Genomic DNA, 27,581 nt, shown 5'->3' with positions numbered 1-27,581 from the left:
CTGCCTACAACAGTAGCGGGCGGCCATCAGCAACACTGACACTATACATTTACAATCAAAATTCGAATTTCTCGCGATAGGAGCGGTCATGCTCTTGATATTCACTGCATGGTGGCAGTGAACTCAATTTGACTCACTTCGTAAGCAATAGTTTGGCAGAAAGGCTTCGAGCTGTTAGTGCCTGCCTGAGATTGCACAAAAAAAGCAAACTTTCCACTGAAAAGCATGTGAAGATCGTTTTTTTTTTTTTTTTTTTCACCCTGCCTGAGATTGCATCCCCCACCCAAATCCATTTCTCTTTTCCAATCTTCACATGCTTTTCAGTGGAAAGTTTTTTTTTTTTTCCTTAAATGTAGTAGACACTAGAAAGTGACGAAAAGTACGGATGACTGAAATAATACAGAATAAAATGTTCAGACTTCTTTAAACAAACATTGTCTCTGCCCTGTGGGAGATTTGCCGGCCGCCAATCAATATCTCCAATTCTGAAATCCGAATGCGCTTTTGCAATCTGACAATCATTGATAGGGCGACGGCTTAAAAGTCCGTTTGGAACGCGGCTTTGCGCACGTTCCAGTTGTTCTTCTCCTGCAAATTCAAGATGAAGGTTACGCTTGCCATCTTTCTCATGCTGACGTTCCCTGGAAATGGAATGTATGTATGTATTATTTTCTATCATTCTGAAATTTCAACCTCAGTAAAAGCAACTAAATCACTTTCAACTGATCTGGTTCATTAAATACAAAATTATTTGTAGAAGAAATGGCAAATAAATCATGAAATAAGCTAGGCTATACATGCTAGCTGGGATGTTTTTTAAATCACTTTCAACTGATCTGGTTCATTAAATACAAAATTATTTGTAGAAGAAATGGCAAATAAATCATGAAATAAGCTAGGCTATACATGCTAGCTGGGATGTTTTTTTAAATCACTTTCAACTGATCTGGTTCATTAAATACAAAATTATTGTAGAAGAAATGGCAAATAAATCATGAAATAAGCTAGGCTATACATGCTAGCTGGGATGTTTTTTTAAATCACTTTCAACTGATCTGGTTCATTAAATACAAAATTATTGTAGAAGAAATGGCAAATAAATCATGAAATAAGCTAGGCTATACATGCTAGCTGGGATGTTTTTTTAAATCACTTTCAACTGATCTGGTTCATTAAATACAAAATTATTGTGAAAGAAATGGCAAATAAATCATGAAATAAGCTAGGCTATACATGCTAGCTGGGATGTTTTTTAAATCACTTTCAACTGATCTGGTTCATTAAATACAAAATTATTTGTAGAAGAAATGGCAAATAAATCATGAAATAAGCTAGGCTATATATACATGCTAGCTGGGATGTTTTTTAAATCACTTTCAACTGATCTGGTCCATTAAATACAAAATTATTTGTAGAAGAAATGGCAAATAAATCATGAAATAAGCTAGGCTATACATGCTAGCTGGGATGTTTTTTAAATCACTTTCAACTGATCTGGTTCATTAAATACAAAATTATTGTGAAAGAAATGGCAAATAGATCATGAAATAAGCTAGGCTATACATGCTAGCTGGGATGTTTTTTAAATCACTTTCAATTGATCTGGTTCATTAAATACAAAATTATTGTAGAAGAAATGGCAAATAAATCATGAAATAAGCTAGGCTATACATGCTAGCTGGGATGTTTTTTTAAATCACTTTCAACTGATCTGGTTCATTAAATACAAAATTATTGTGAAAGAAATGGCAAATAAATCATGAAATAAGCTAGGCTATACATGCTAGCTGGGATGTTTTTTAAATCACTTTCAACTGATCTGGTTCATTAAATACAAAATTATTTGTAGAAGAAATGGCAAATAAATCATGAAATAAGCTAGGCTATATATACATGCTAGCTGGGATGTTTTTTAAATCACTTTCAACTGATCTGGTCCATTAAATACAAAATTATTTGTAGAAGAAATGGCAAATAAATCATGAAATAAGCTAGGCTATACATGCTAGCTGGGATGTTTTTTAAATCACTTTCAACTGATCTGGTTCATTAAATACAAAATTATTGTGAAAGAAATGGCAAATAGATCATGAAATAAGCTAGGCTATACATGCTAGCTGGGATGTTTTTTAAATCACTTTCAATTGATCTGGTTCATTAAATACAAAATTATTGTAGAAGAAATGGCAAATAAATCATGAAATAAGCTAGGCTATACATGCTAGCTGGGATGTTTTTTTAAATCACTTTCAACTGATCTGGTTCATTAAATACAAAATTATTGTGAAAGAAATGGCAAATAAATCATGAAATAAGCTAGGCTATACATGCTAGCTGGGATGTTTTTTAAATCACTTTCAACTGATCTGGTTCATTAAATACAAAATTATTTGTAGAAGAAATGGCAAATAAATCATGAAATAAGCTAGGCTATACATGCTAGCTGGGATGTTTTTTAAATCACTTTCAACTGATCTGGTTCATTAAATACAAAATTATTGTAGAAGAAATGGCAAATAAATCATGAAATAAGCTAGGCTATACATGCTAGCTGGGATGTTTTTTTTTTGTTTTGTCTCTCTAGCATAGACATGCAATGATGGTGCGAACTAAAACTTCAAAAAAAAAAAAAACATGTTTGACACGACGCGATAACAAAATAACTTAATTCTCCACTTCCTCCTGTGGGAACACTCGTCCCAGCTAATTCCGTCGCTAATTGTGTCTTTTCAGGGGAGTGGAACTTCCTGATCCGCCCGCTGTGGACTGCGTGTGGAGTCGCTGGTCCGAATGGGGCGATTGTGATCCGTGCACGTTGATCAGAGTGAGTCCATTTCAGGCGTGCGGACTCACAGTTGTAAACACAAACAGTCACTTTTGTGACCCTCCTTCCATTTTGGATGTGGCAGGGCCTGATTGAATTATGCTATCATCTGCTCCACCGCCGGAGAAGTGGCAGTTTAACAGCCCAAAATCGAGTTTGGCTGTGTAGTGGATCTTGATTTTCTTCAATGTCTTTTATGGTGGTCAGAGGCGTTCTCGGAGCGCCATAGTGTTTGGACAGTTTGGTGGCGAGTCCTGCCAGGGTTCCATCGGCGAGCGAGAGTCTTGCGTTAGCAACGCCACATGTCAACAACCACCACGTCCCGCCTGCTCCGACACATATTTCCAATGCGAATCAGGTACGTTACTATTCTTATTGTTATAATGATTTGTTTTGAACAAAATTTAAAAAAAAAAAGATAATATAATGTTTACGTACTTTAACCGTCTTCTGTAATTGTCTTCAATGACAAACTTGGTGCTGTTTTCACGCAGGTTCTTGCATCAATAAAAGGCTGATGTGCAACGGAGACTACGACTGCGAAGACGGATCCGATGAGGACTGCGAACCTGTCCGGAACCCGTGTTTCACCTCTGCGCTGGAGAACAACGAACAAGGCAGGACGGCGGGATACGGGTACGAATGAGTTGATTATAAACAAGTTCATGAGACACACATGGTCTCCGGTCTGAACATTTCCCTCCTTTGCTCCTCCACCAGAATCAACGTTTTGGGGTCGGACCCTCGCATGAACCCTTTCAACAACGATTACTTCAACGGCCATTGCAGTCGAGTCAGGAATCCGTACACTGGAAAAAATGATCGGCTTCCGTGGAATGTCGGGGTGCTCAACTATCAGGTGAGCCAGAAAGATTATTGAGAAAAAAAAACAAAAAAAAACACGAGCATGATGTGGTGATGGTTTTTTTTTGGAATCTCAAGACGCTGGTGGAGGAAACGGTCTCCAGGGAAATCTACCAGGACACACACAGCCTGCTGAAGGAGATCCTAAGCGAGGTGAGCGGGAAGGTGGATGCCGGACTTTCCTTCAAGTTCAAGCTGAGCGAGGAGTCCATGTCCACCTCCGCTGTCGGCGTGGATTTAGGGGGCCAGTACGAGAAGAAAACCATGATCAAGGAGGTGTCCGAGTACTCCAACGTCTGGGTAATTCCTTTTTTTTTTTTTTTTACTGTATGATAGTTTGAAATACACAAAGTGTCATTCTTTTTGTTTTATGCTTAGTTTAACAGTAATTTAAAAAAAAAATCAAAATGTAAGAAATTAGTCGACCAAAGGGGCTTCGCAAGGGGCCCCAAGCATTAACCCCCCCCCCACCATCCCCCCACCCCCTAGATCAACGCCTGGTCTGGTCACTCGTATCTCAAGGCGCCACTGTTTGTTAAAAAACACACCAGGAATTTGAATACAACCAAAAGGAGAGAGAAAGAATGTCGCCTCCCTTTTCTTAGTTTTCAAGAGGTTGCCAGGATATCCGTTATAATTAATTAATTAATATTTAAAAAAAAAAAGACAGCAATGATGATGACATGTCAAATCGGTAAAATTACCGAATGAACAATACTGAGCTCTGAAGAAAAATTAAAAAAAAAATAAAAATAAAATAATCCTTCATTCTCTTTCCCGATCAGAACAAGAGCTTCATGAGGGTTAAAGGTCGAATCCAGATGAGCACCTACAGACTTCGTTCTCGAGAGCTGCAAATGGCCGACGAGTTCGTGGCGCACGTCCGTTCTTTGCCTCTGCAATACGACAAGGGCATCTACTTCGCCTTCCTGGAGGACTACGGAACGCACTACACCCAAAACGGAAAATCTGGCGGGGAATATGAACTCATCTATGTTCTCAACCAGGACGCCATCAAGGCCAAAAGTACGTCAGTCGGCGCACGGCGGCTGTTGCGTTGACGAGGTACTCGACGTGTCATTTGTTCTTCTTCCAGAACTGACAGAGAGAAAAGTTCAAGAATGCGTCAAATTGGGCATTACGCTGGACCTTACCGGAGAGTCTGTTTTCGAGGGGAAAGCCGATCTCAAAGGCGACACGTGTAATGACGTAGCCACAAAAGCCGAAGGTTAGCCTCGACTCATTCTGAATTATGCTCCTCGCGATATCGTGCTTCCCCTTCCTGCTGCTATATTGCAGATTTGATGTGATTTGTTTGTCTATTTCGGAACGCCCTGTGCCTTAGGTATCAGTGGCTGGTATCAACAGCCTCCTCGAGTACTTGATACTTACCCTCAACATACATGCGGCAGCAATACTGTTTGTAAAAGTGTATACAGAAAAAGACAATTAAACGGTGGCCATTTAAACACCAAAATATTCGACAATCCATATTATTTTTTTGTAATGAAAATCTGATAGCTTAATGCTAACGTCTATTGTGAAAAGAGATAGACGGGCTAACAGAAATGAGCAAATATTCGGTATTCCCTGTAAGAACATAAAACAATTGATTGAAAATCTGATAGCTTAATGCTAACATCTATTGTGAAAAGAGAGACGGGCTAACAGAAATGAGCAAATATTCGGTATTCCCGGTAAAAGCATAAAACGACTGGTTGAAAATCTGATAGCTTAATGCTAACATATATGGCGAAAAGAGATTGAGGGGCTAACAGAAATTACCAAAAATATGGTCTTTTGAGTAAACGCATAAAAAGACTGGTTGAAAATTGGATAGCTTAATGCTAACATATACTGCGAAAAGAGATAGATGGGCTAACAGAAATTAGCGAAGATTCTGTCTTTCCTGTAAAAGCATAAAACAACTGGTTGAAAATTGGATAGCTTAATGCTAACATATATGGCGAAAAGAGATTGAGGGGCTAACAGAAATTAGCAAAGATTTTGTCTTTCCTGTAAAAACATAAAACAATTGATTGAAAATCTGATAGCTTAATGCTAACATCTATTGTGAAAAGAGAGACGGGCTAACAGAAATTAGCAAATATTCGGTATTCCCGGTAAAAGCATAAAACGACTGGTTGAAAATCTGATAGCTTAATGCTAACATATATGGCGAAAAGAGATTGAGGGGCTAACAGAAATTACCAAAAATATGGTCTTTTGAGTAAACGCATAAAAAGACTGGTTGAAAATTGGATAGCTTAATGCTAACATATACTGCGAAAAGAGATAGACGGGCTAACAGAAATTAGCAAAGATTCTGTCTTTCCTGTAAAAACATAAACAATCGATTGAAAATCTGATAGCTTAATGCTAACATATATGGCGAAAAGAGATAGATGGGCTAACAGAAATTAGCAAAGATTCTGTCTTTCCTGTAAAAACATAAACAATTGATTGAAAATCTGATATCTTAATGCTAACATATATGGCGAAAAGAGATTGAGGGGCTAACAGAAATTAGCAAAGATTCTGTCTTTCCTGTAAAAACATAAAACAATTGATTGAAAATCTGATAGCTTAATGCTAACCTATATGGCCAAAAGAGATTGAGGGGCTAACAGAAATTACCAAAAATATGGTCTTTTGAGTAAACGCATAAAACGGCTGGTTGAAAATTGGATAGCTTAATGCTAACATATACTGCGAAAAGAGATAGATGGGCTAACAGAAATTAGCGAAGATTCTGTCTTTCCTGTAAAAGCATAAAACAATTGGTTGAAAATCTAATAGCTTAATGCTAACATATATTGCGAAACAAGATAGAGGGGCTAAGAGAAATGTGCAAAGATTTGGTCTTTCCTGTAAAAACCTAAAACGACCGGTTCAAAATCAAATAGCTAAAGCAGGACTCCACTTTTGACCCGCAGATGAGATTGCTGGCAAAGCCGTGGTGGACAAGGTGATGACCTCCGTAAAAGGAGGCACGTTAGCAAGTGCCGTGACCATGAGGGCCAAACTAAACAAAGACGGGCTGATGGACATCGCCACCTATCAAGAATGGGCTCGCACCATCGCCGACGCCCCGGCGCTGCTCAGCAGTGAGGTGGAAAGCAAGCGCAAGCACATGTGACGTGACGTTGAATTGCCCTCAATTTGAATTTGCCGTTCCTCTGCCAGCCGCAGCCCATTCACACGCTCGTGCCCTTGGACATGGCCGACGCCAACGTGAGGATCGCCAACCTGAAGCGGGCCACGGCGGACTACGTGGCCGAGTACAGCGTATGCAAATGCAGGCCGTGCCACAATGGCGGCACTGTGGCGCTGCTGGACGGCAAGTGCATGTGTCTTTGCCCGCACCTCTTTGAGGGAATGGCCTGCCAGAACTTCAAAGGCGACAAAGCGAAGCACACGGGTGAGAGTCCCATCACAGGGCGCATTATTATTATTATTATCTATTATTATCTACTAACCATATTACTACCGTATTAACATTTTCTTTGCTAACATAATACATTTATTGCGCAGGTGAACGGCCTGAGGTCTCTCAAGAAGGCAACTGGGCCTGTTGGTCCGGCTGGTCCGATTGCAGAGGCGGCAAACGAACCAGGACTCGAAGCTGCAACACAAACGGGCTGCTCGGTGCCCAGTGCAGGGGAGACACCAGGAGTGAAAAGTACTGTTGATGAGCATAATAGTGCCATCTAGTGGTCCGTAATGACCAGTTTGCATTCGATTTTGCATCTTTTTTTTTTTTTATCAGCGAGTTTCCCTCTGTTTTCCATGTGTTTAATATTTAAAACAGAGCAGTGATTCTATGGCTACATTAATGTCTGTAGATAAACTTGACTGAAGCCTTTACAGTGTTGCAGTGTTTTTAACTGGCCTATGGCAAAGGTGAAAGTGGGATTTAAAAAAAAAATAATTTATTTATTTGGCCTTCAGAAACGCCAACAGAAAAACCGAGTGGAAAAAAAAGTGTTGCAATTAAGCTCCTGTAATGCCCTCACATGTGGGCAAGGAGAGCCACGGCACACTTTCAGCCATTCATTGTACGGGACAAACATTCAATTCACAGAAATATAAAATGATGACACTCAAAATGAAAAAAAAAATAAAATACTAAATGAAAACACTGCAGACCAGCCAGCCCTTCCCTAAGCCACACCTCTTCGATGCACATCCAAAAAATACAAAATTAAATTATTAACATGTCAACTGCATCAGAGCTGTATATGCTGAGCACAGAGCATGTTCTGTTTTTCAGCCATGCTGGCTCAAGCGTCAAATCGTTGGGCTACTAAATCTCTGTTAAAGCCAAAAGGCGCATTCCAGCCCCTTGCGCTCACAAATTAAAACCAGACGAGGAGCCGTTGAACAGGAAAATGAAAATAAGCCATTTCTGTGTTTTTATTAATTTCCTTATTTATGGAAAATAAGACTTTCTGTTTTTTTTCCTGTGTTGTCATTTCAACTCCTACCCTGAGGCGGTCCAGGTGTCCACCTTGTTGGTTTAAGAACTAAATTACACATTACATGACATAGCTGGATTATTTTTATAAGCTTAATGCTAGCACACAGCAAAAAAACAGCATAAACAGGCTAACAAATAGCATTGTTGTGTTATAATACTTTAAACAACACATGAAGATACAATGTAGCAATACTCACCGTCATATTGTCTTGATTCTTTGCTAATATAAAAGACTAATAAAGCTTACAGTGATAGTGTTTAAACTCTTCTTTGTGTGTATGTTTGTGCTACACTGCCCCCGGTGGCCAAGGCAAAAAAACAACAACAATAAGTACTGGGATCCTAACCCTACAGCATTTTTTTGTTGTTGTTGTAGTTTTTAGGCACAGTTTATTCAATGCAACTCCTTTTTGGGAGCCAACAACATTGATACGCCATTGGAAAAATAAACAATCCAATCTACTTAAGTACAGTAACAAAGTAAAGTTACTTCCCAATTCTAGTTCTTGCCTTTTTTTTTTCGCCTTCCAATTTTTTTTTTGCTAAACACGTAGAGCTTTCTCCGAGGTAAGGCATGTTGTTTTAGGACAAACGTTCTTCAAAAAGGTGTCAATTCGCACCCCTTAAACGCCTCCCCTTTTGCCTGCACGGGTCACTAGAGACATTGAGGTGTTAAGGAGTTACAACCGCGCCCCCCTCCCGTGGAAAAAAAGTGACAGCTCGATTGAATATTCCCACTTTGTATGGACATTCAACCCTTGGCGAAATAATTAATACCCCTCGTCATAAATCAGCCCCTCCTTATAAAACCGTTCTCGCTACCTTCCTCAAGTGGCCTCTTTGTTTTGCTGCTGTGTGAAAGGCACTGACGGGTATGGGGGGGGGGTTTATAAATGACAAATTTAGAAATACTCTGGCTTCCAGGTTGTATCAGGAGCCTCCTGCCCATCAAAGCTGATATTGATACTGACTGATTATTTGATTGAAATGGTCCCCCAAATTTTTTTTAGTGGGCCTATTCTCACATATAACTCCAGCTGCATGCCTCCTTTCTAAAATGGCTTCCCAGAAGGCTTACAAGGGTCCCGAGTGAATGAAGTGCCCCCTCCATTGTGCAACCACGCCATTGTGTGATGTTAAGTGTAGGGCACACAATGGAAGCGCCACTCAACGTCTCCTTCAGTTAATGGATGGAGGGTCCATCGCTGCAAAAAAAAAAAAAAACTCTCACCCGCCCCAAAAGAGCCTCTCACACACCAAAAGGCCACCTAAACAACCAAAAATCACTCACACTCACAGTAAAAAAAAAAAGCCTCTCATTCACACCAAAACCTCTCACCTAAAACCTTTCACTCACACACAACAAAATAACTCTCACACAAAACAAAAATAATCAACTCATCAAAAAAGTCGCATAAAAATCCCTCACACTCAAAACTAAACTCTCTCATACACACACTAGAAAACTCTCATTAAAGAACCTCATATACCAAAAAAACACCATAAAACCTCTCTCATAAAAAAAATCTTATCCATGCAAAATTTCACACTCACAAACACTCCCACACGCCCCCCAAAAACCTCATCCACAAAACTCACACAAAAAACTTCATCAAAAAACTCTCACATTAACGCCTCTTATTCATAGCAAAAAAAAAAAAAATAAAATCTTTCATGCACTATTTATCAAGTTTGATGTTACCAAGTTAAACTGTCTACAAGTGTAAAAAAAAAAAAATAGTGAGTGAGTGTCTGCAGTAGGTCTGTGTATGTGTGAAAGGCCATGAGGTGGGAAGTTCAGAGACATCTCTTTTAAACTGGCCAAATTTATTTTTTGCGTGCATGCGCCACAATTCAGACACATTTGCGTTCATACTGTCCAACAAGTGCAAGCGCTTCTGTCACAAAAGTTCTGTGCAGTGCTGACCCCCGCTATTGGCGGATTTTCGCGATTCGCGGTTGGGCCCGGTCATATTTCATATGAAAAACCCACGGGTTAAAAATATGAAGGTGACGAGCGCGCTCTGGAGCCGCGCGGGCGCGCCGGAAGTGTCCACTCGCGAGAGATAACCCGCGTCGTCCTCCTCGTCCTCCTCCGAGTCCGAGAATCCACTCCCATCCATCTCCTCCTCCTCCTCCCCCCCCTCTTTGCAAAACGTCTTCATTCTGACTTTCACGTACTCGCATATGTTCCTCTCCTCACCGTCACACACGCACGTCTCCAGCAGCCTCGCGGCGGGGATGTCGCGCATGCGCGCTATGACCGCGCGGCACCCCGCCGAGCACCGCCGCCCTCGGCCGAACAGCCTCCGGCAGTGGTGCAGGTAGTCCCGGGTGGCGGCTGCGCACGCCGGCTCCTCCTCGCACCGGCGCCGCGCGTCCGTGCAGCCCAGCCGCGCGCGCGTCCGCGGCACGCACGGCTCGATGGCCCGCTTGGTCCTGGCGCACAGTGGGTCCAGTGCGCAGTCGCAGTCCTCCAGATCCGGCCCGCCGCGCGTCAGGTTGAGCTGGGTCAGGGACGACACGCAGTGGCTGGGACACCTGCGGCGCTCCCCGCTCAGCACCAACGCGCATGCGCGGGTGTATTGCTCGTAGGCGTACAGGCACTCCGGCTCGCTGTGGCACTGCAGGACGGCCTTCCAGCACACGGGCCGCGGGTTCTGCTTGTGTTTCTGGTTGGCGCAGAGGCAGAGCCCGAGGAGCAGCCCGAACACGCCGCATGGCCACGCGGCTGTCCGCCCCATCACGCGACGTGACTTTCGGGGGTCCTCGACGTCCTCATGGCTCCTCACGTCAAAAAAAAAAAAAAAGTGCGCAACTTTACTCGAAAGTTACAAATGGGACCTGCTCATCCTCTCTGCAGCTATCGTTCCACGCAGTTACTTGATTTGTGTTTGGGTGAGCAACTCCACTGCAACCCTCCCCCGACGATGATTGGACCTCAACTCTGTGACGTCACACGGGGCGGTGACGCAGGCACACAAACTTTGGACTTTGGACAGTCAAACTGATTCTGAGGCTGAAATCTGATTGAGCATTTCGGTTTTGTCTGTCACTCATTATACATCGTTGGCATGGATGAAAAAATATAATAATAATAATAATGATAACTTAACTAATTAAGTGAAAGTGGCTGGGAAAGTACCAAAAGCTTTTACATGAGCCTTATGAAAATATATACCGTCAGCATAAAAAAAAAAAAAAAAAAAAAAAAAAAGAGTTTAGAACATTTTATTTTGAAAATAAACTGATGGGCCAGGTCTGCATGTACAATGACATATATGTAAAATATCTGACTGTGTTATACTTAAAATAGTGTATTTTAATTAGGATTAATTAATATTTAGCTTTTGAATTTTTTTAAACATTATTTTGATCTACAACTGGTAAAATGACTAATATTTTTCATATTGTTATGCACATTTAATTAAATAACCAATTATTTAATTCAATAAATGAATAAATCAATACATTAAAATGACTTCAATTGATCTAGGACTTTAGGACTTATTTTTAACCATTTATTTTGGTACAATTTTTCTTCTTCAAACATTGACACCAAAATCTTTCTGAGTCGGCAGCTCTTCATTTACTAGAATTGCCTAGTAACGCACATTGCAACAAAACGTTCCGCATTTTGTCACAGAAGCGGACATTTTATTGGTCCAGTGTTGAAGCTCTGGTGCGGTTTCTGGCCTCACTCAGCGCGGCTTTCATGTGGCACGGGGAAGACGAGCTCGGTGGTGCGAGTGGGACAAATATGGCTCCCTTGATGCAGTTTTGGGGGTTAATCCCGTGAGGTCTGACGAGCGCCACCAGAGGAGGCGTCGCACACCACCGTGGCTGCAATGATGAATGCTACATAAAAAAATCCCAAAAAATCTATACATCCATTTTCTGTGAACACACCACACAAAGTGCGTCTGAGGAGGAAAATAAACTGGTTGTTTTTTTTTGCTTTCCCTGCAACATCTGAATATCGACTCGCTAAGCTATAATCATAATCCACAAAAAAAGTGGCAATAAATTTGAGCGGCCGTCGCGCGCCGCGGACACTCCCAAAAAGTATGAGTGTAGGTGGCTGTGCATTCGCTCTGCAAATAAACTGAGGTGGAAAAAGTACACATACACTGTACTTAAGTAAAAGTTGACTTGTGTACATATAGAATTATTATTTTTTTAAAGTACTTATTTAACTCTTTAGTATGATCTGCCGTTTAGTTGATTTTTTTTTTTTTTTTTTTGCTTTGACTTAAGAGCGAAAATTTGAGCTACAAGCACAGTATGGCGGCAGTGCATGCAACTCACCGGATAAAGCACATGAACAAAAATCAATGATAATTACACGTAACTGTCACATAAAAGTCCATTCATCTTAATGCTAATGCTTTGCAGAGAACGACTATTACTGCAGCTTATTGAGAAATTGTGACCGTCATAGGCATCAGATAGATAGATAGATAGATAGATAGATAGATAGATAGATACTGTAGCTAGCTATGCAGCTAGCTAGCCTGCTACTATACTGTAGATAGGTAAGTAGGTAGCCTGCTAGCTACATAGCTAGCCCGCTAGATACTGTAGTTAGCCAGCTAGCTACGATAGATAGATAGATAGATAGATAGATAGATAGATACTGTATCTAGCTACGTAGCTAGCTAGCCTGCTACTATAGATAGGTAAGTAGGTAGCCTGCTAGCTACATAGCTAGCCCGCTAGATACTGTAGTTAGCCCGCTAGCTACATAGCTAGCCCGCTAGATACTGTAGTTAGCCCGCTAGCTACGATAGATAGAGATAGATAGATAGATAGATAGATAGATAGATAGATAGATAGATAGATAGATAGATAGATAGATAGATAGATAGATAGATAGATGGATACTGTAGCTAGCTAGCCTGCTACTATAGATAGGTAAGTAGGTAGCCTGCTAGCTACATAGCTAGCCCACTAGATACTGTAGTTAGCCTGCTAGCTACATAGCTAGCCCGCTAGATACTGTAGTTAGCCCGCTAGCTACATAGCTAGCCCGCTAGATACTGTAGTTAGCCCGCTAGCTACGATAGATAGATAGATAGATAGATAGATAGATAGATAGATAGATAGATAGATAGATAGATAGATAGATAGATAGATAGATAGATAGATAGATAGATGGAATGATGGAATGATGGAAGGATGGAAGGATGATGATGATGATGATGATGATGGATGGATGGATGGACGGACAGATAGATAGATGGATGATGATGATAATGAATGGATGATGATGATGATGATGATGATGGACGGACGGACGGACGGACAGATAGATAGATAGATTCTTTGTTGTTTTTGGGGGCAGGCCGGAATGGATAAAAGGCATTTTAATGGCGATGACTTGAGCGAGGTCAAGGAACAAATATTACAGCGCTGTACCTGAAAAAAAAATGTAACAAAAGTATTTCTACTTGATTACTCGCCGCCACTATACACAAGAGAACATTGTATAGCAATTCTGACGGCTTGTCTCGTTCCCAACTGACCCCCGCTCACTTCACACATCCAAAAGGAAACTTTTTTTCCTTTTTTTTTTTTTGCTTTCGATTGCCAAATTCTCCGAGAGAGTGCCCTGCCGACAGTTACGGGCTGTGATGTTTTTTTTTTCAAAACCTCAATTCAATGTCACATGTTCGGTAGTGGGTAAAAAATGAGCGATCGGAGTTTTGAGATTCACAATTTTATGACAAAGACATTTATTTTTGTCTTCTTTTATAAACAAATGGAGGTGAAGATGCAAATGAGAAGATCCGTCACCGTGGGAATGCGCGTCCCCGCGAATCGTCGGCTCGCGGTTTCAGTGCAGTCGAGCGAACGAGCTGAAGAGCCAGAATGGCCCCGCGTCATGTAAAAACAAAAAAAAAAATGAACATCAACGTCACAAAGACTCGCGCAGAGGTGTCACGTGACCCGCCTCACCTCATTTGCGATGCTTCTTATAGATGGCGATGTACTCCTGCACGTCGTCGGGCGAGCCCAGCACCACGGGGACCCTCTGGTGGATGTCGGTGGGCCGGATGTCCAGAACGTTGCCGGCCCCCGTGGTGGCCATCCCGCCCGCCTGCTCCACGATGAACGCCATCGGGTTGCACTCGTACAGCAGCCGCAGCTGAGAGGCCGCACGCAACGCACGAGATGGCGTCAAAGCACTACATGAAGCTCCTTGTCTCACTTGGTACGCGATACTTTTATTGGCGTCCAGCAGGTGTCAAAAGTGCCGTTTTAGGCCAAATAAGTAACAACAACAAAAAGGATTGTCCGTCTGGAGCGGCAAAACATTTGAAGATTGTGATGAAGGAAATAGCGTGTTATTGTTAGTTGAAAGTACGAGAGGGCCCAAGGACTAATTAGAGCTGCACCATAACAAAAAATAAGCATATGAAAATATATAATTGTATTTATTTATTATATTTATTCTGTTTTTGTAATTTGTTGTACATTTTTTCATGCATTTTTAGACTTTTCTGCCTTTCTGTCAAATTTCTTGCATATTTGGCAACTTTAAGGACATATTGTCATTTTCTTCCTTTTTTGAAAATTTGTTGGCTTTTTTTGTTGACATTTTTTTTACCTTTTTTGCTAGCAATTTTCTGACAATTTTGTGGTATTTTTGTTGACATTTTAGAATAATTTTCGGTATTTCTTCTTTTGTTTTTGGACATTTTATAGTTACTTTTTAAACACTTTATTTTCTACTTATATAAAATACATTTTCTGACTTTTTTTTGTTTGTTGCCATTTTGTGTACATTTATGGTAATTTTTCAGGATTTATTCTTTTGGTTTTGGACAGTTTATAGTTACTTTTTAGTTACTTTTTTGCCAATTCCCCCCAAAAGTTTATGATAATTTTCTGTCTTTCTTTTGTTTTTGGACATTTTATGTTACTTTTTTCTTTTCTGCCTTTTTTTTAAATTTCAATTCTATGACATTTTTGGGCAATTTCATAGACATTTTATGATAAATTTCTACTTTTCCTCCTCTTTTTTTTCCCTCTTTCTGACAAATAACTCATTCACTGCCATTGACGGCTAAAAACGTCCAAAATGCATTGGAACTATTTCGATTAGTTTGACATTTTGTTCCTCTTTTGTTAACAAGAGTATGAAAATATTTTTTTTTATCGTACATTTAGAACAGATATAAAAATTGTGATTAATCGTGAGTTAACTAGTGAAGTCATATGATTAATTACAGTTAAAAAAAAAAATATTGCCTGTCGTCCCTTATTTTTTTATAATTTGTTTAAAATTAATTTATGGCAGTGAATGAGTTATAAAAAATGGACTGTGACTTTTTTAAATATTTAACTATATTTTTTTTATCTAGATCATTACTTCATCCAAATAATGTTTTAGATATAAAAAAATATATATATATTTAAAAAATATTAATTAAAAAAAAAATTCTTAGAGATCCACAGAGGTTCCAGAACCGCATGTTTCCGACCCATTAGGTGAACCGTTACGAGTCGCACGCTCACCTTCCCCTTCGGACTCTTGGTATTGGCGGGATACAAAAAGATGCCGCCGTACACCAGCGTGCGATGGACGTCAGCAACCATGGAGCCGATGTAGCGGCTGCCGTATGGGGCAGAACCGTCCTGGAAACGCACCGTACTGGTCAGCACCGTCACACTCAATTGAGCTCAAGAAACAAACCACTTTAGAATGTGACTTATGAAATAAAATCATTCATTTACCTCGGGGAACTTCTTCCTCTGAATGTATTCTGTCACATCGGGGTAAAAATGTTGCGCGTATCCTTCATTCAAGCTGTAGATTTTGCCCTTTTTCTTGATTTTTACATCTCGGTCCACCAGGATGAACTCCCCGATGGCCTGAAGGGCAAATTGACATGTGTGAGTTTTTGCACAGCGACGAGACATCGCGGTCACGACTCGGCCTTACCGGGTCAAGCATGAAGCAGTTGACCCCTTGGCCGGTGGACAGGACCAACATGGTGGCGCTGCCGTAAAGAGCGTAACCGGCGGCGACGAGGTTCCTCCCCGGCTGCAGGGCGTCCTTCTCGCTGGGCGCGTCGTCTGTGGTCTGTTCCGGGTCAATTCAAGACATTAAAATGATTTTTTTTTTGGTGTGTCAAATCGGGTCAAATCGGACCCGAACCTTAAAATAGCATTTTACGTTCATGCTCACCTTCCTATAGATGGCAAAGATGGTACCAATAGAGACAAGACAGTCGATGTTTGAGGAACCATCCAGTGGGTCAAAGCAGACGATGTATTTGCCCTGAAAGAGAACAATCCTAACGTAACTTTGTTACACTGTTACACATATAACATATTTTACAGATGTTACATTCATCCATACTTTAGTAATGTTATAATCACACTAGCGCCGGTGTTACTGTTATGCGTCGTCATTACACAAATATGACAGTGTAATTACATTGTTATTACATTGATGTAACAGTGAAGTTACTATGACCCTAAACAGATGTTACAGTTACGTTACGCTACCTTTAGCGAAGTGAATTATAAATCTGTTACACGAATGTAACAATGGTGTCGTGACGTTACAAGGTCACTGCACCGATGCGACAGTGATGTTACGGTCACACTTTGCGGATTGTTTTTTTTTTCCCGTTTTATTGCGCATGTTTTGTTGGGTTTCTCAAATTCTTACCCTCTTGTCCAACTCCACCACGATGGCCTGCTCGTCCTCTTCCGACACGAGCACGCATGAGGTGAAGGACGACTTGATCATGTTGATGACCATGTCGTTGGACAGGACGTCCAGTTTTTTCACCTGGTCTCCCGTCACATTGGTGCTGCCGGCGATACCGTACCTGCCCAAAAAAAAAAAAGACATGGAGGAGGAGACCTTTGACTGTACTAAAGATAAATATGCTAAATGTCAATGCAAAAAAAAAGAAGAAGAAAAAAAAAACACAATTCCCCAGGCCAGCTAGTGTTAACCTTTGCCCGGGTGGAAGTCCAAAGTAACATTTCCCACTAATGACTTAAAGCCTTTAACTCATTCACTGCCATTGACGGTTCCAAACGTCAAAATATCATTTGAACTATTTCTATTATTTTATTGTTTTCTACGTATGAAAAGCTAGACTTTTTTTTATTATACATTTAGAACAGATATAAAATTTGCGATTAATCGTGAGTCGTGCGATTAATTACGCAAAAAAAAAAAAAAACGCCTGACGCCCCTAATTTTTAATAATCATCTCTTCAGGTTGACTTCACTAGTTAACTCACGATTAATCACAAATTTTTATATCTGTTCGAAATGCACAATACATTTTTTTCTAGGTTTTCATACTCTTCTTAATAAAAGTGGGGGAAAAAAATGTAAACTAATAGAAATAGTTCAAATGAATTTTTGACGTTTATAGCCGTCAATGGCAGTGAATGAGTTGAAATATTGTTGATATCAAATAAATTCATTATGGAAATCTGCTTTAGCATTTATTCAACATCAAGGACATCAAATCCATCTGAAGGTCATACTAGTGGGCCAAAAGTGGTACAAGTCCGCCCTGAAGTCTACTAGTGCACTGAATCGTGTTACTAGTGAATACAGTGAGCATATAAAATGGATTTAAAGATCTAGCATATGGAATAAATGCTAAACGGCTTTCCATATCAGTTTCTCCAGAGAAGCCTTTAGATAGCATTTGTGAATTAAAAGAAAAGAAAAAAGGAAATCACTTCTCACAAGTTGGCGATGCCGGCTTTCCTGACGGCGGTGGAGATGGCTTTGACAGCCGTGCAGATGGAGTTGAGCAGGGTGGTGAGCTCGCCGGTGCCGTGGGCCTTCCTGCCCTCCTCCAGCACGAACCTGGTGAGGGTCAGCACGTTGGTGTCGAAGGCTCCCTTCTCAGACATTTTTTTTTTCGCCGTCAGGTGCGGGGACCTCGTGCCTCGAGTGAAGTGGAGCCGCAGTTAACAACAAGGGGGGGGGGGGGGGGGGGGGGCTTATGGGGGGGTGTGCAAGCGTGCCAGCCAATCACAAGTGACTGCGCGTTTGAATGGGCAAAGTTCAAGAGATAATGAACATGCTCTACCTTTGAGTTGTTCAATATGTTATTAAATATCACTGTCAATAATATTATGATTCTCACTTTGCACTTATTGTATAAATATTATAGTAGCACAAATATACTACATGTATGACTTACCATCTATCTAGCTATCTGGCTAGCTAGCTAGCTAGCGTGCTAGCTAGCTGGCTAGCTTACATGTTTTTGTTTTTGAGAGTACTTCAAGTGTTTTTTTTGCTAGATGGATTGTTTCTTTTTAATTTGGTTATTTATTTAGAGATATTACAAACCTTTTTTTCTCATAAATCCCTTCTTAACACATGTCGAACACCAATATTTATTTTTCGTTGTCACTATTTTCCATGATTGATTGAATTTGTTGTGAAAAGAATCGATTGAATACCAATAAAATGGAGTCTAACTTTTGTATATAATATACATTTATATGATATTCACAGTTATAACGGCCTTCTACGATGTGGCCCACGACAAAAATTTGTTTGACAACTCTGGTCTATGGTAATCAATTGAAAATGTGTACTGTACTGTACTGCGTTTTGCTAACAAAACAAGCATTCATTCCAGTGCAATTGTTGTAAAAATGTAACAAAGAGAAGTGCTGACCTCAGTATTTTAGCAAACAAAATGTCATTGTTGCCTTCCCCACCTCACAATAACAAACGCTTCAAGCTCTCAGGCAGTGATATTCAATGCACATTGATTCCCTGAACAACTGCACTGTAGGATTTTCATGATTTAGGTGTTCCTGTCAGGGGTGTGCACACTTTTGATGTAAGGGTTTTTTGGTGCTCAGTTATTTTGAGGGCACAGTAATTTATTACACAGCCTACTTACTGCCAGTCTTTCAGTGTTGTCCCATGAAAATGCAACTCTTTTTTTTTTTTGTAAATAAAAGTGCTTTGAAAGTAACAAAAACGATCATTTTTGCTCACCTGTGATGAAATCACTGAGGATGTCCGCCGAGGTCACCCGACTGACGCCTGCCAGACGTGTTTCATAACAAAAGACCAGAGTTGAACTTTGAACTCTTGCAAGTCAAAAGCGTGTGTGATAGCAGTCATTGATGCAGCTCATTGCATTTTCTTCTTGGTTAATGATAAATGATGTGATTGAACAGGCAAATACAACAACAGAAAATCTAGTAAAGTGAAATGTTGTTGTTGGTGTAGTGCAGTGCGTTGAGTTGCGCCTAGGCACATATCCTATCAAGCAAAATTATGATGATTTTGTCTCAAATTACTCACAAATGTACTTAGTTATCATGAAATGTGTGCCTCTTTTGTTTATTGCCTCATTCGCTTAAATGAGATGTGAGTCGTGTGAGGAATGCGAAAGTAGTTGGACGTTTCAATTAAAAAAAAGAAAGTAAGGAATAGAATGTTAATAAAGATTTTTGTTATAAAATATCATTTTTGCGAACAGGATTCACATAAATGCTTTGGTGAGGAATTACTAAATCAAAAAACGTCATAAAAAAAATCCGAACTTACAATGACGTAGGGCAAAACCGGAAGTGTGACGAGGCTAGCCGTGTGTAACCCGCGCATGCGCAGTGGGCTCGGCGCAGCTGTCCCGCAATGGCTGCCTTTGCCGCAGGAATAAACAAGCAGGGCGTCCTGACGACCATGGAGCCGTGCGTTCGACACGGCCGGGCGGCCAACGGAGGCACCGTCAAGGTCGGGGAGATTTACAAACTGCAACTAAAACACGAATAAATGTGTCGTTTGGGCCATTTTGTGCGGCAAGCCTTCGAGGCTGCTGACTTGAGGCTGAACGCCGCATAGACGTCACCTAGCTCACCGTGGCAATAATATCTCGCTACAAATAACGTCTAAAATCGACACTTGCGCGGAGTTTTGTTTGAAATCTTAAACGTGTCGCTTGTTGGTGTCTGGGAGCAGCCTGTAGGTGACGTCACATTTGTGCGTGTGCATACGTGCAGAGAGAGCAGGCCCACGGCTCCATATTTATTTCTGCATTCCTTCATTGCCAACAGCCTACAGGAACTTTGGGGAACTCCATAATTCGTTGGAAAAACTCACCTGTTTCGTGTTTTGTGCTCAGGCCAAATAAGTTCTAATGTCAAAGCAGTCATGTATTAAGTGCCTGGCAGATAATTGAGTAAATGCGAGCTAAAGGTATGCGTGCAACTTTCAAAAAAAAAAAAAAAACTTTATTTTTTATTTTTATTTAAAGAGTAATTACACATTGTCACGAGTCATTGTGCATGTGTGATGTGGTTTGCACACAGCACATGCATGGGTGGTCCATTCAAGTGTGGTTGTGGTAATATTGTGTGTGTGTGTGTGTGTGTGTGTGTGTGTGTGTGTGTGTTGACTCACAGTTGCTCGAGTGCGGCGTCTGTGAGGACGTCTTCTCCCTCCAAGGCGACAAGGTGCCTCGCCTGCTGCTGTGCGGTCACACCGTGTGCCACGACTGCCTAACCCGGCTGCCCCTGCACGGCCGGGCAGTCCGCTGCCCGTTCGACCGGCAAGTGACAGAACTGGGTAAGTTATTTGTCAACCCACCGACATCAAAAAGTGCCCTAAAAATCTTATAGAAGTGGAACTGAATCAGACCACTTGGTGTAAATGGTGCTTTGCTGTTCATCTTTCCATTCTAGGCGACTCTGGAGTTTGGGGTCTGAAGAAGAACTTTGCTCTCCTAGAGCTTCTGGAGCGACTGCAGAACGGTGCCACCAACCAGTCGGGCATGGCGGAGGATGTTCTGAGGGGAATGGGCGAGGTGAGACAGAAAAACTTCCTTTCGCAACCATTTTCTATGTCTTTCCTTTTCCTACCACAGTGTGAAAGGGTTTTAAATTTTATTTTCAAACCTATTATGATAAATGGAAATTTATGGGAATACACAGGAATAAGACCGCATCATTAGTTTCTAATTGTTTCTCATTTGAAATATTTCCCAAATTCCTCTTTTTAACCTCCCATGAAAACTGATTGCAAATTCCCCCCTTTTCTCGCCTTGCAGTGCGTCATCCGCTGCGACGAGGACGAGAGCCATACGGCCACCATGTACTGCACCGTGTGCGCCACCCACCTGTGCGCCGAGTGCTCGCAGCTCACGCACTCCACCCGCACGCTGGCCAAGCACCGGCGAGTGCCGCTGGCCGACAAGCCGCACGAGAAGACGCTGTGCCCGCAGCACCAGGTGCACGCCATCGAGTTTGTGTGCCTGGAGGAGGCGTGCCTGCCGGGTCCGCTCATGTGCTGCGTGTGCAAGGAGTACGGCAAGCACCAGGGACACAAGGTCGGTTTCGCGCGCTAGCATTAGCATTAGCTTGACACTTGAATCATTGTGGATGGGTCACAACCAGCAGTAAACTAGTATTTTGGGAGGATACGTTTTCAAATGTGTGAATTCTGGAAACATTTACAACATGTAGGTTATTATTTTTCTCATTCCAACAATTCAGTTTTCTGACAATTGCACCTTGGGAATCATTTTTTCCACAATTCCCACTTTCCAAAATTCCACATTTTCCCACCTATATCATTTCTTATCATTCCACGTCATTGCATATCTTAGTTTCAATGTCATTACACAATACATATCATTCCGCATTTTGCCAAGTATCATTCCACATCATTCCACATTTTTCAACCAACATATTGTGAATTTCATATATGTAATTTCCATTACATTTTTCCCTGTCTGAGGTCCTAAATTTCCGTCCCTCTTTTATGGACCGCATCATCTACCGTACCCACTTCTTATGCTGCATTCAGGGAAACTGGGAAATAGGAATCATCCATTAAACAAGCATTGCTGTTGGACGCTGCATTTAGAACAGATCATTTCCATTTCCATTTTCATTCAACCACCCCAAATTTCTTGACAATAATATGTTCTATGCTGCCCCACTAGTCTAAATATGGTTTTCTGATCAATATTGTGTTGGTTAACTCTTTGACTGCCAGACGTTTTCAGAAAAGGGATGCCGTGGGTGCCAGCCGATTTAAACATTTTGACTGATCTTTTGACTGATCTTTCAAGGTCCACAGAAAATTATGTGTTTGGACTATGGAAACACACATACTACCAAATGAAAGATTGAACTCTCATCTTTCATCAGAAAAAAAAGTTTGTTTCTACCTTATTCCGTTTTTCAGTAATCAACAATAGAAAATGATTAGTTTCACCTCTGTTTTGAAACAAACGTCTTTTAACGTCTTTGGCACTCCTCCATAGGATTTTACTAAACGTTATTTAACGTTTTTGGCAGTCAAAGAGTTAAGCAGCAAAATCCAGCAGTTTTTATCAATATCGCAAGGCGGCCATTTTGCCACTTGCTGTCGACTGAAGATGACATCACAGTTGCTCATGAACAAAATGGACGCTCCCTGAGATGGATAAAAATAGGCTGGATTTTGCTTCATAACTCAAAGTCCACAAATGTAATATTAATCAGATTGTCACATTTAGACAAGAAATGTTTAGGATTGTCTTCGTCTATAAATTTCCATCTTTTTCAAGAAATGGCACCTTTTTTGTCGTGTTCTTGCCTTTCTTCAGCATGCCGTCCTGGAGACGGAGGCCAACCAGATCCGGGCGTCCATCTTGGATATGGCGCACTGCATCCGCACATTCACAGAGGAAGTGTCGGAGTACTCCAGGAAGCTGGTGGGCATCGTGCGGCAGATCGAGGGCGGCGAGCAGATCGTGGAGGACGGCGTCGGCATGGCGCACACGGAACACGTGAGGAGACCTGCTTGATCTTTCCAAACGCGTTTTTTGTTTATCAACTGGACAAAATAATCATTCGTCCGTCCGTGTCCCGAACAGGTGCCCGGCACGGCGGAGAGCGCTCGCTCCTGCGTGCGCGCCTACTTCGCCGACCTCCACGAGACGCTGTGTCGCCAGGAGGAGATGGCGCTGAGCGTGGTGGACGCCCACGTCCGCGAGAGGCTCATCTGGTTGAGGCAGCAGCAGGAGGACATGACCATCCTGCTGTCCCAGGTGTCCACCGCCTGCCTGCACTGCGAGAAGACGCTTCAACAGGTGGGACGAGCGTATTTCAGGGATGTGATTTGACCAAAGTGAAATTATCTGAAAATTTAGCCGGGGGTCTGGGGGCCGCTGGCACCCAGCTAGGTCCAGGGCAGTGCCCTGGTGGGGGGACAAGGGGGGCACAGCCCCCCGGAGCTCATGGGTTTTCCGTGTTTTTAAGTAATTTCAATGCACTCACATGACAAAGAAATAGACAAAACAACAGCATAAATTTTCAATGTATATTATATAAAATGGCAGTTTTAGTCAACTCAAAATCAGTCACATTCAAAAACATTGGACTGCCTTTGCTTTTAAAAACTATCACTGAGAATATCATCATATCTAACTAATGTGATTACTAAGTTAACACATAAATAATGTTGAAGAGTTCAAATTTCATGAACAAATAATTGTATCATGACCAAATGAAAAGTAACTCATATTAGAGCATACCACAAATGTCTTTGTTATAGCAGAAGATGTTATCTGTCGGAGTCATGTGCATACACAATGAACTACTAAAAAAAAAAAAAAAATCGGATTTTTTTTTGGGGGGGGGGGATAAAAAAAAGCGGAATTCCGCGAATTAGCGGAAAAATCACATCCCTGGTATTTGGAGTCAAAAACTGTCAATGGTTCTTATTTTGCAGGGTTCGGCTAATGGCAAAGACGGAACAGACTTTTTTTTTTTTTTTTTTCATGATGGCTTTGCCTTGCAGACTTTATGAATGATCCAATCTAAATGAACTTGCCTTTTTTTCCCCTCAGAAAATAAAACATTTAAAAAATAAAATAAAATAAAATAAATAAATGAACTTGCCTTGCAGGACGACTGCAGAGTTGTGCTGGCCAAGCAGGAGATCAACTGTCTTCTGGAGACTCTTCAGAAGCAGCAGCATCAGTTCACGGAATTGGCTGACCACATCCAGCTGGACGCGGGAATCCCGGTCACCTTCACCAAGGTACGCCCGGCGAGTCTATTTCAGCATTTCTTCACAGTGTGTCAATATCGTCTGTGTAACGAGGACAAAAGTGCATATCAGCACGTGCCGTGGAAACTACTGATTATCGAGGGTATGTATGCTAAGATGCTCAAACGGGGGCTTTCCATATGTTTTGCTTTCCGGGTTCAGGACAACCGCGTTCACATCGGTCCCAAGATGGAGATCCGCGTGGTGACTCTGGGGCTGGACGGTGCTGGCAAAACCACCATCCTCTTCAAGCTCAAACAGGATGAGTTCATGCAGCCCATTCCTACAATTGGTCCGCCAAACACTTAAAAAAAAAAAAAAAAAAAAAAAAAAAAATATATATATATATATATATATATATATATATATATATATATATATATCGCTCCATATATCGCCACTCATGTTGTCCAATTGTATTTAATTTTTTAAAGGTTTCAATGTGGAGACAGTGGAATATAAGAACTTGAAATTCACCATCTGGGACGTGGGAGGAAAACATAAGCTGAGGCCGCTGTGGAAACACTATTATCTAAACACTCAAGGTAACACGTTTGGGCTTTTTCAATGTTATTACAATCTTTTTACTTGACTCTTCTTGCCATCGGGGTATTTGCAAGGTTAAGAAATCAAAATTTGCCTCTCTTAGTAAATTTGAATTTCATGTCACAGTGTTTAAAGATTTTTTTTTTTTGACAGGATTTTTTAAATTATATTTCGATTTCCAAAATGAAGTCCTTGTGACTTATTTATAGATCTTTTTAAATCCCAATTTGTCTTAAATTTAAGACTTCTTCGTCACTTTAAGGATGACTTAAGTATGAGTGAATATTTTAAGAATTTTAGAAATAATATTATTGACATTTCAGTTTTTAATTTTTTTTTAATTTAAGACATAATGACCTTTTTTATAACCCCTAAATCAGATTTAAAGACATCACTTTCACTGAGTGTGTGAATATTTTACAGAATTTTTCTATTACATTGTTGACGTTCAAGTATTTTATAACGAATAATTAAGCCTTTCAGAAATGTAATTTAGAGATCTCTAAATCCACTTGTGATCAAATTTAACTCAACATATAAAAACGATCTATTTTAAATATTGCCATGGTCCCAAAAACGTATTTATACGTTAAAAAAAGGAGGAAGTTTTTAATATGCTAGAGCACACAGAAGGCTTTGATGAGCAACCTCTGAACTGAAGCGATTGTTTGAAGCAATGGTAGTTATTCCAAAAACGGCCAGCAGGTAGCAGCAGAGTATAAGAGATCAACCAGGGCCATGTTGCAACAAGCTCTTTTCCCCGGTGTTTTCAACAGATTTGTGAATAATGAGCTATATTCTAATGCTAATTTCTGCAAAACAGATACAAATATACTTTTTTTTCCTGATGACATTTTTTGGTAGGTTCCATGTTTTTATAGCAACAGAGCACAATATTGTGTGGGCCTTAGAAAATCAGTCAAAATCCAGTAAAACCGCCGGGAGCGAAGGGGGTTGCTTCAGCGAAAATGGCTGCGACTGACGGACTCAACCGCTCTCTTTTTACGAAATACGACCACTAGGAGTAATCGAGTACATACAAGCCTCCTCGATGATGAGCGAAATGTCAAAGCTCTTTTCCCTCTTCCTCTGCGCCTCCCGTGTTGCACGCAGCGGTGGTGTTTGTGATCGACAGCTGCCATCGGGACCGACTGATGGAGGCGCACAGCGAGCTGGCCAAGCTGCTGACTGAGAAGGAGCTGAGAGACGCATTGCTCCTCATCTTTGCTAACAAGCAGGTACTGGACAGCGGTATAAAACTTTGATCAAATTCAAAACCTCCCCATCACAGCGGAGCTCAGGTCGCCTCACCTCACATCATTTTGCTTCCTCAGGACGTCCCCGGCGCCGTTTCCGTGGAGGAGATGACGGAGTTGCTGAGCCTGCACAAGCTGTGCTGCGGCAGGAGCTGGCACATCCAGGGCTGCGACGCCCGCAGCGGGGTGGGCCTCCACGAGGGCCTGGATTGGCTCTCCAGACAGCTGGTGGCCGCCGGCGTCCTGGACGTGGCCTAGGAGGGGGGGGGAGAGGACACCTGGGAGCGCTTTAGCTGTGAACAAACACTTGAAGGTACACGTTGGAAGAGCCTCGACATGGAGTACCGCTCTCCTCCTCCGGGGGGAGCCAGTGAGGTACTGAAAAAGCCCGTGAGCAAGCTGAAGGAAGCCGTTCTCGTATCTATTCAATATTCCTCTTAAGTTTCCATGTACGAGTACATTCTTTGTCCTCGCTGGTAAAACAATTCAGTGCACAACTATAGGGCGCTTTAGTAAAGAGCTGTTTTACTAGCAACATTTTTCCACTGCTGGCTTCAGTTAGTTACTATAGAGGCAAAACTGTGCACATCTGCGCGCTACTTGGTCTACTAGTGAAAAGATAGATGTTAAATAGAATTTTATAGCAGCATGCAATTGTCATATGGTGCAGGTTTAATTGCATAAAAGTAAGGGAACAAATGTTAATATTGTGTCTTTTTTTTTTTTTTTAACTAGTGAGGACAAAGAATGTAATCAAACATGGACCTTCAAGCTGGATTTCAAAGTTATTGAATAAATGCTAAATGCAGGCATACGCAATAACAGCTGATTTTTGTTGGTGGAAAAGATTTTATTAGGGTCGCTGCTCTGTTACAGAACAAACATGTTTACTGACAATATTTATAGTGTTGAATTCCAACTTTTTTTTTTTTGCACGTTAAAATAGGGCAAACGCACTTGCTGTCCGCTGCCTCGTCGTAGTTAGGCGCACAAACTCTCTACTGTCTCCTTCCAGTATTAACGTCACGACTCTGGACGGTTTTGTGGAAACCGTCGGACTTTTAACCCGCCGCCTCATTGTGATGTAATGTGAACCCGTGAAACCCCCACCCGCCACTGACACACAACCTTTGAGTTTATTCATTGCTATGTAATGTTTACTACTTATGTAAAAAAAAAAAATATATAAAAAAAATGTAAATGTGGTGTGAAGCCTTTTTCCGCGTAGTTTGCAAAAACGTAGAAGCACAAACGCGTCTCAACACATTTTGTTACCATCTGACTTGATGACGGCTTTTTTTTGTAAATTATTCGTATTGTGATGCTGTCAAATAAACTGACTGACCAGAATTGTCCGCGTCTGTCCTTTTTTTTGGGGGGGGGGGGGCCTTAAGTCGTCAAATTTTGGACTCAAGGCTCCTTTTTACGAAATCTGAACATGAGTTGTGGATTCATCTTATACTGTCTCACAAATTTTGGTTTGGAGAAAGAAAGAATGTTATATCCAAAAACTTGAAATGAGTAGGAAGTGATTGACTTGGTTCGATAAGAAAT

The 27,581-nt window shown here is 41.2% G+C and overlaps 4 protein-coding genes across 5 annotated transcripts; 2 read left to right on the top strand and 2 right to left on the bottom strand.

Annotated features, from left to right (window-relative positions):
- Positions 1-510: 510 nt before the first annotated feature.
- c9 (complement component 9) lies at positions 511-8,431 on the top strand. 2 transcript variants are annotated; one of them, XM_077585934.1, is made up of 11 exons: positions 511-654; positions 2,734-2,824; positions 3,032-3,182; positions 3,319-3,460; positions 3,545-3,683; positions 3,767-3,988; positions 4,474-4,714; positions 4,785-4,916; positions 6,625-6,800; positions 6,875-7,109; positions 7,223-8,431. In XM_077585934.1, exons 1-11 carry the CDS (start codon positions 602-604, stop codon positions 7,378-7,380), a joined length of 1,740 nt encoding a protein of 579 aa, XP_077442060.1. In that variant the 5' UTR covers positions 511-601; the 3' UTR covers positions 7,381-8,431. The 2 variants fall into 2 exon arrangements, with proteins under 2 accessions (XP_077442060.1, XP_077442061.1); XM_077585935.1 differs by having other exon boundaries at positions 530-658.
- A 1,547-nt stretch (positions 8,432-9,978) lies between these two features.
- LOC144063928 (growth arrest-specific protein 1-like) lies at positions 9,979-11,389 on the bottom strand. The gene has a single exon (XM_077585940.1). The coding sequence runs from the start codon at positions 10,910-10,912 to the stop codon at positions 10,145-10,147; it is 768 nt and encodes a 255-aa protein (XP_077442066.1). The 5' UTR covers positions 10,913-11,389; the 3' UTR covers positions 9,979-10,144.
- A 2,490-nt stretch (positions 11,390-13,879) lies between these two features.
- On the bottom strand, positions 13,880-19,194 carry LOC144063927 (fructose-1,6-bisphosphatase 1-like). The gene is made up of 9 exons (XM_077585939.1): positions 19,177-19,194; positions 17,899-18,103; positions 16,852-17,014; positions 16,363-16,455; positions 16,117-16,257; positions 15,909-16,046; positions 15,690-15,809; positions 14,127-14,316; positions 13,880-14,026 (listed from the first exon to the last, which is right to left on the bottom strand). The coding sequence occupies exons 2-8, from the start codon at positions 18,066-18,068 to the stop codon at positions 14,128-14,130; spliced, it is 1,014 nt and encodes a 337-aa protein (XP_077442065.1). The 5' UTR covers positions 18,069-18,103; positions 19,177-19,194; the 3' UTR covers positions 13,880-14,026; position 14,127.
- Positions 19,195-19,758: 564 nt separating this feature from the next.
- Positions 19,759-27,377, top strand: trim23 (tripartite motif containing 23). Its single transcript, XM_077585933.1, has 11 exons — positions 19,759-19,920; positions 20,589-20,751; positions 20,868-20,989; positions 21,233-21,511; positions 22,778-22,960; positions 23,048-23,263; positions 24,082-24,216; positions 24,388-24,517; positions 24,660-24,770; positions 25,885-26,009; positions 26,106-27,377. Exons 1-11 carry the CDS (start codon positions 19,822-19,824, stop codon positions 26,283-26,285), a joined length of 1,743 nt encoding a protein of 580 aa, XP_077442059.1. The 5' UTR covers positions 19,759-19,821; the 3' UTR covers positions 26,286-27,377.
- Positions 27,378-27,581: the final 204 nt, after the last annotated feature.

This window comes from Vanacampus margaritifer, chromosome 14 (genome assembly GCF_051991255.1).
Source record: "Vanacampus margaritifer isolate UIUO_Vmar chromosome 14, RoL_Vmar_1.0, whole genome shotgun sequence".
Classification (NCBI taxonomy): domain Eukaryota; kingdom Metazoa; phylum Chordata; class Actinopteri; order Syngnathiformes; family Syngnathidae; genus Vanacampus; species Vanacampus margaritifer.
Note: the sequence above shows the minus strand (reverse complement) of the source record. Positions and strands in the feature narration are given on the sequence as shown.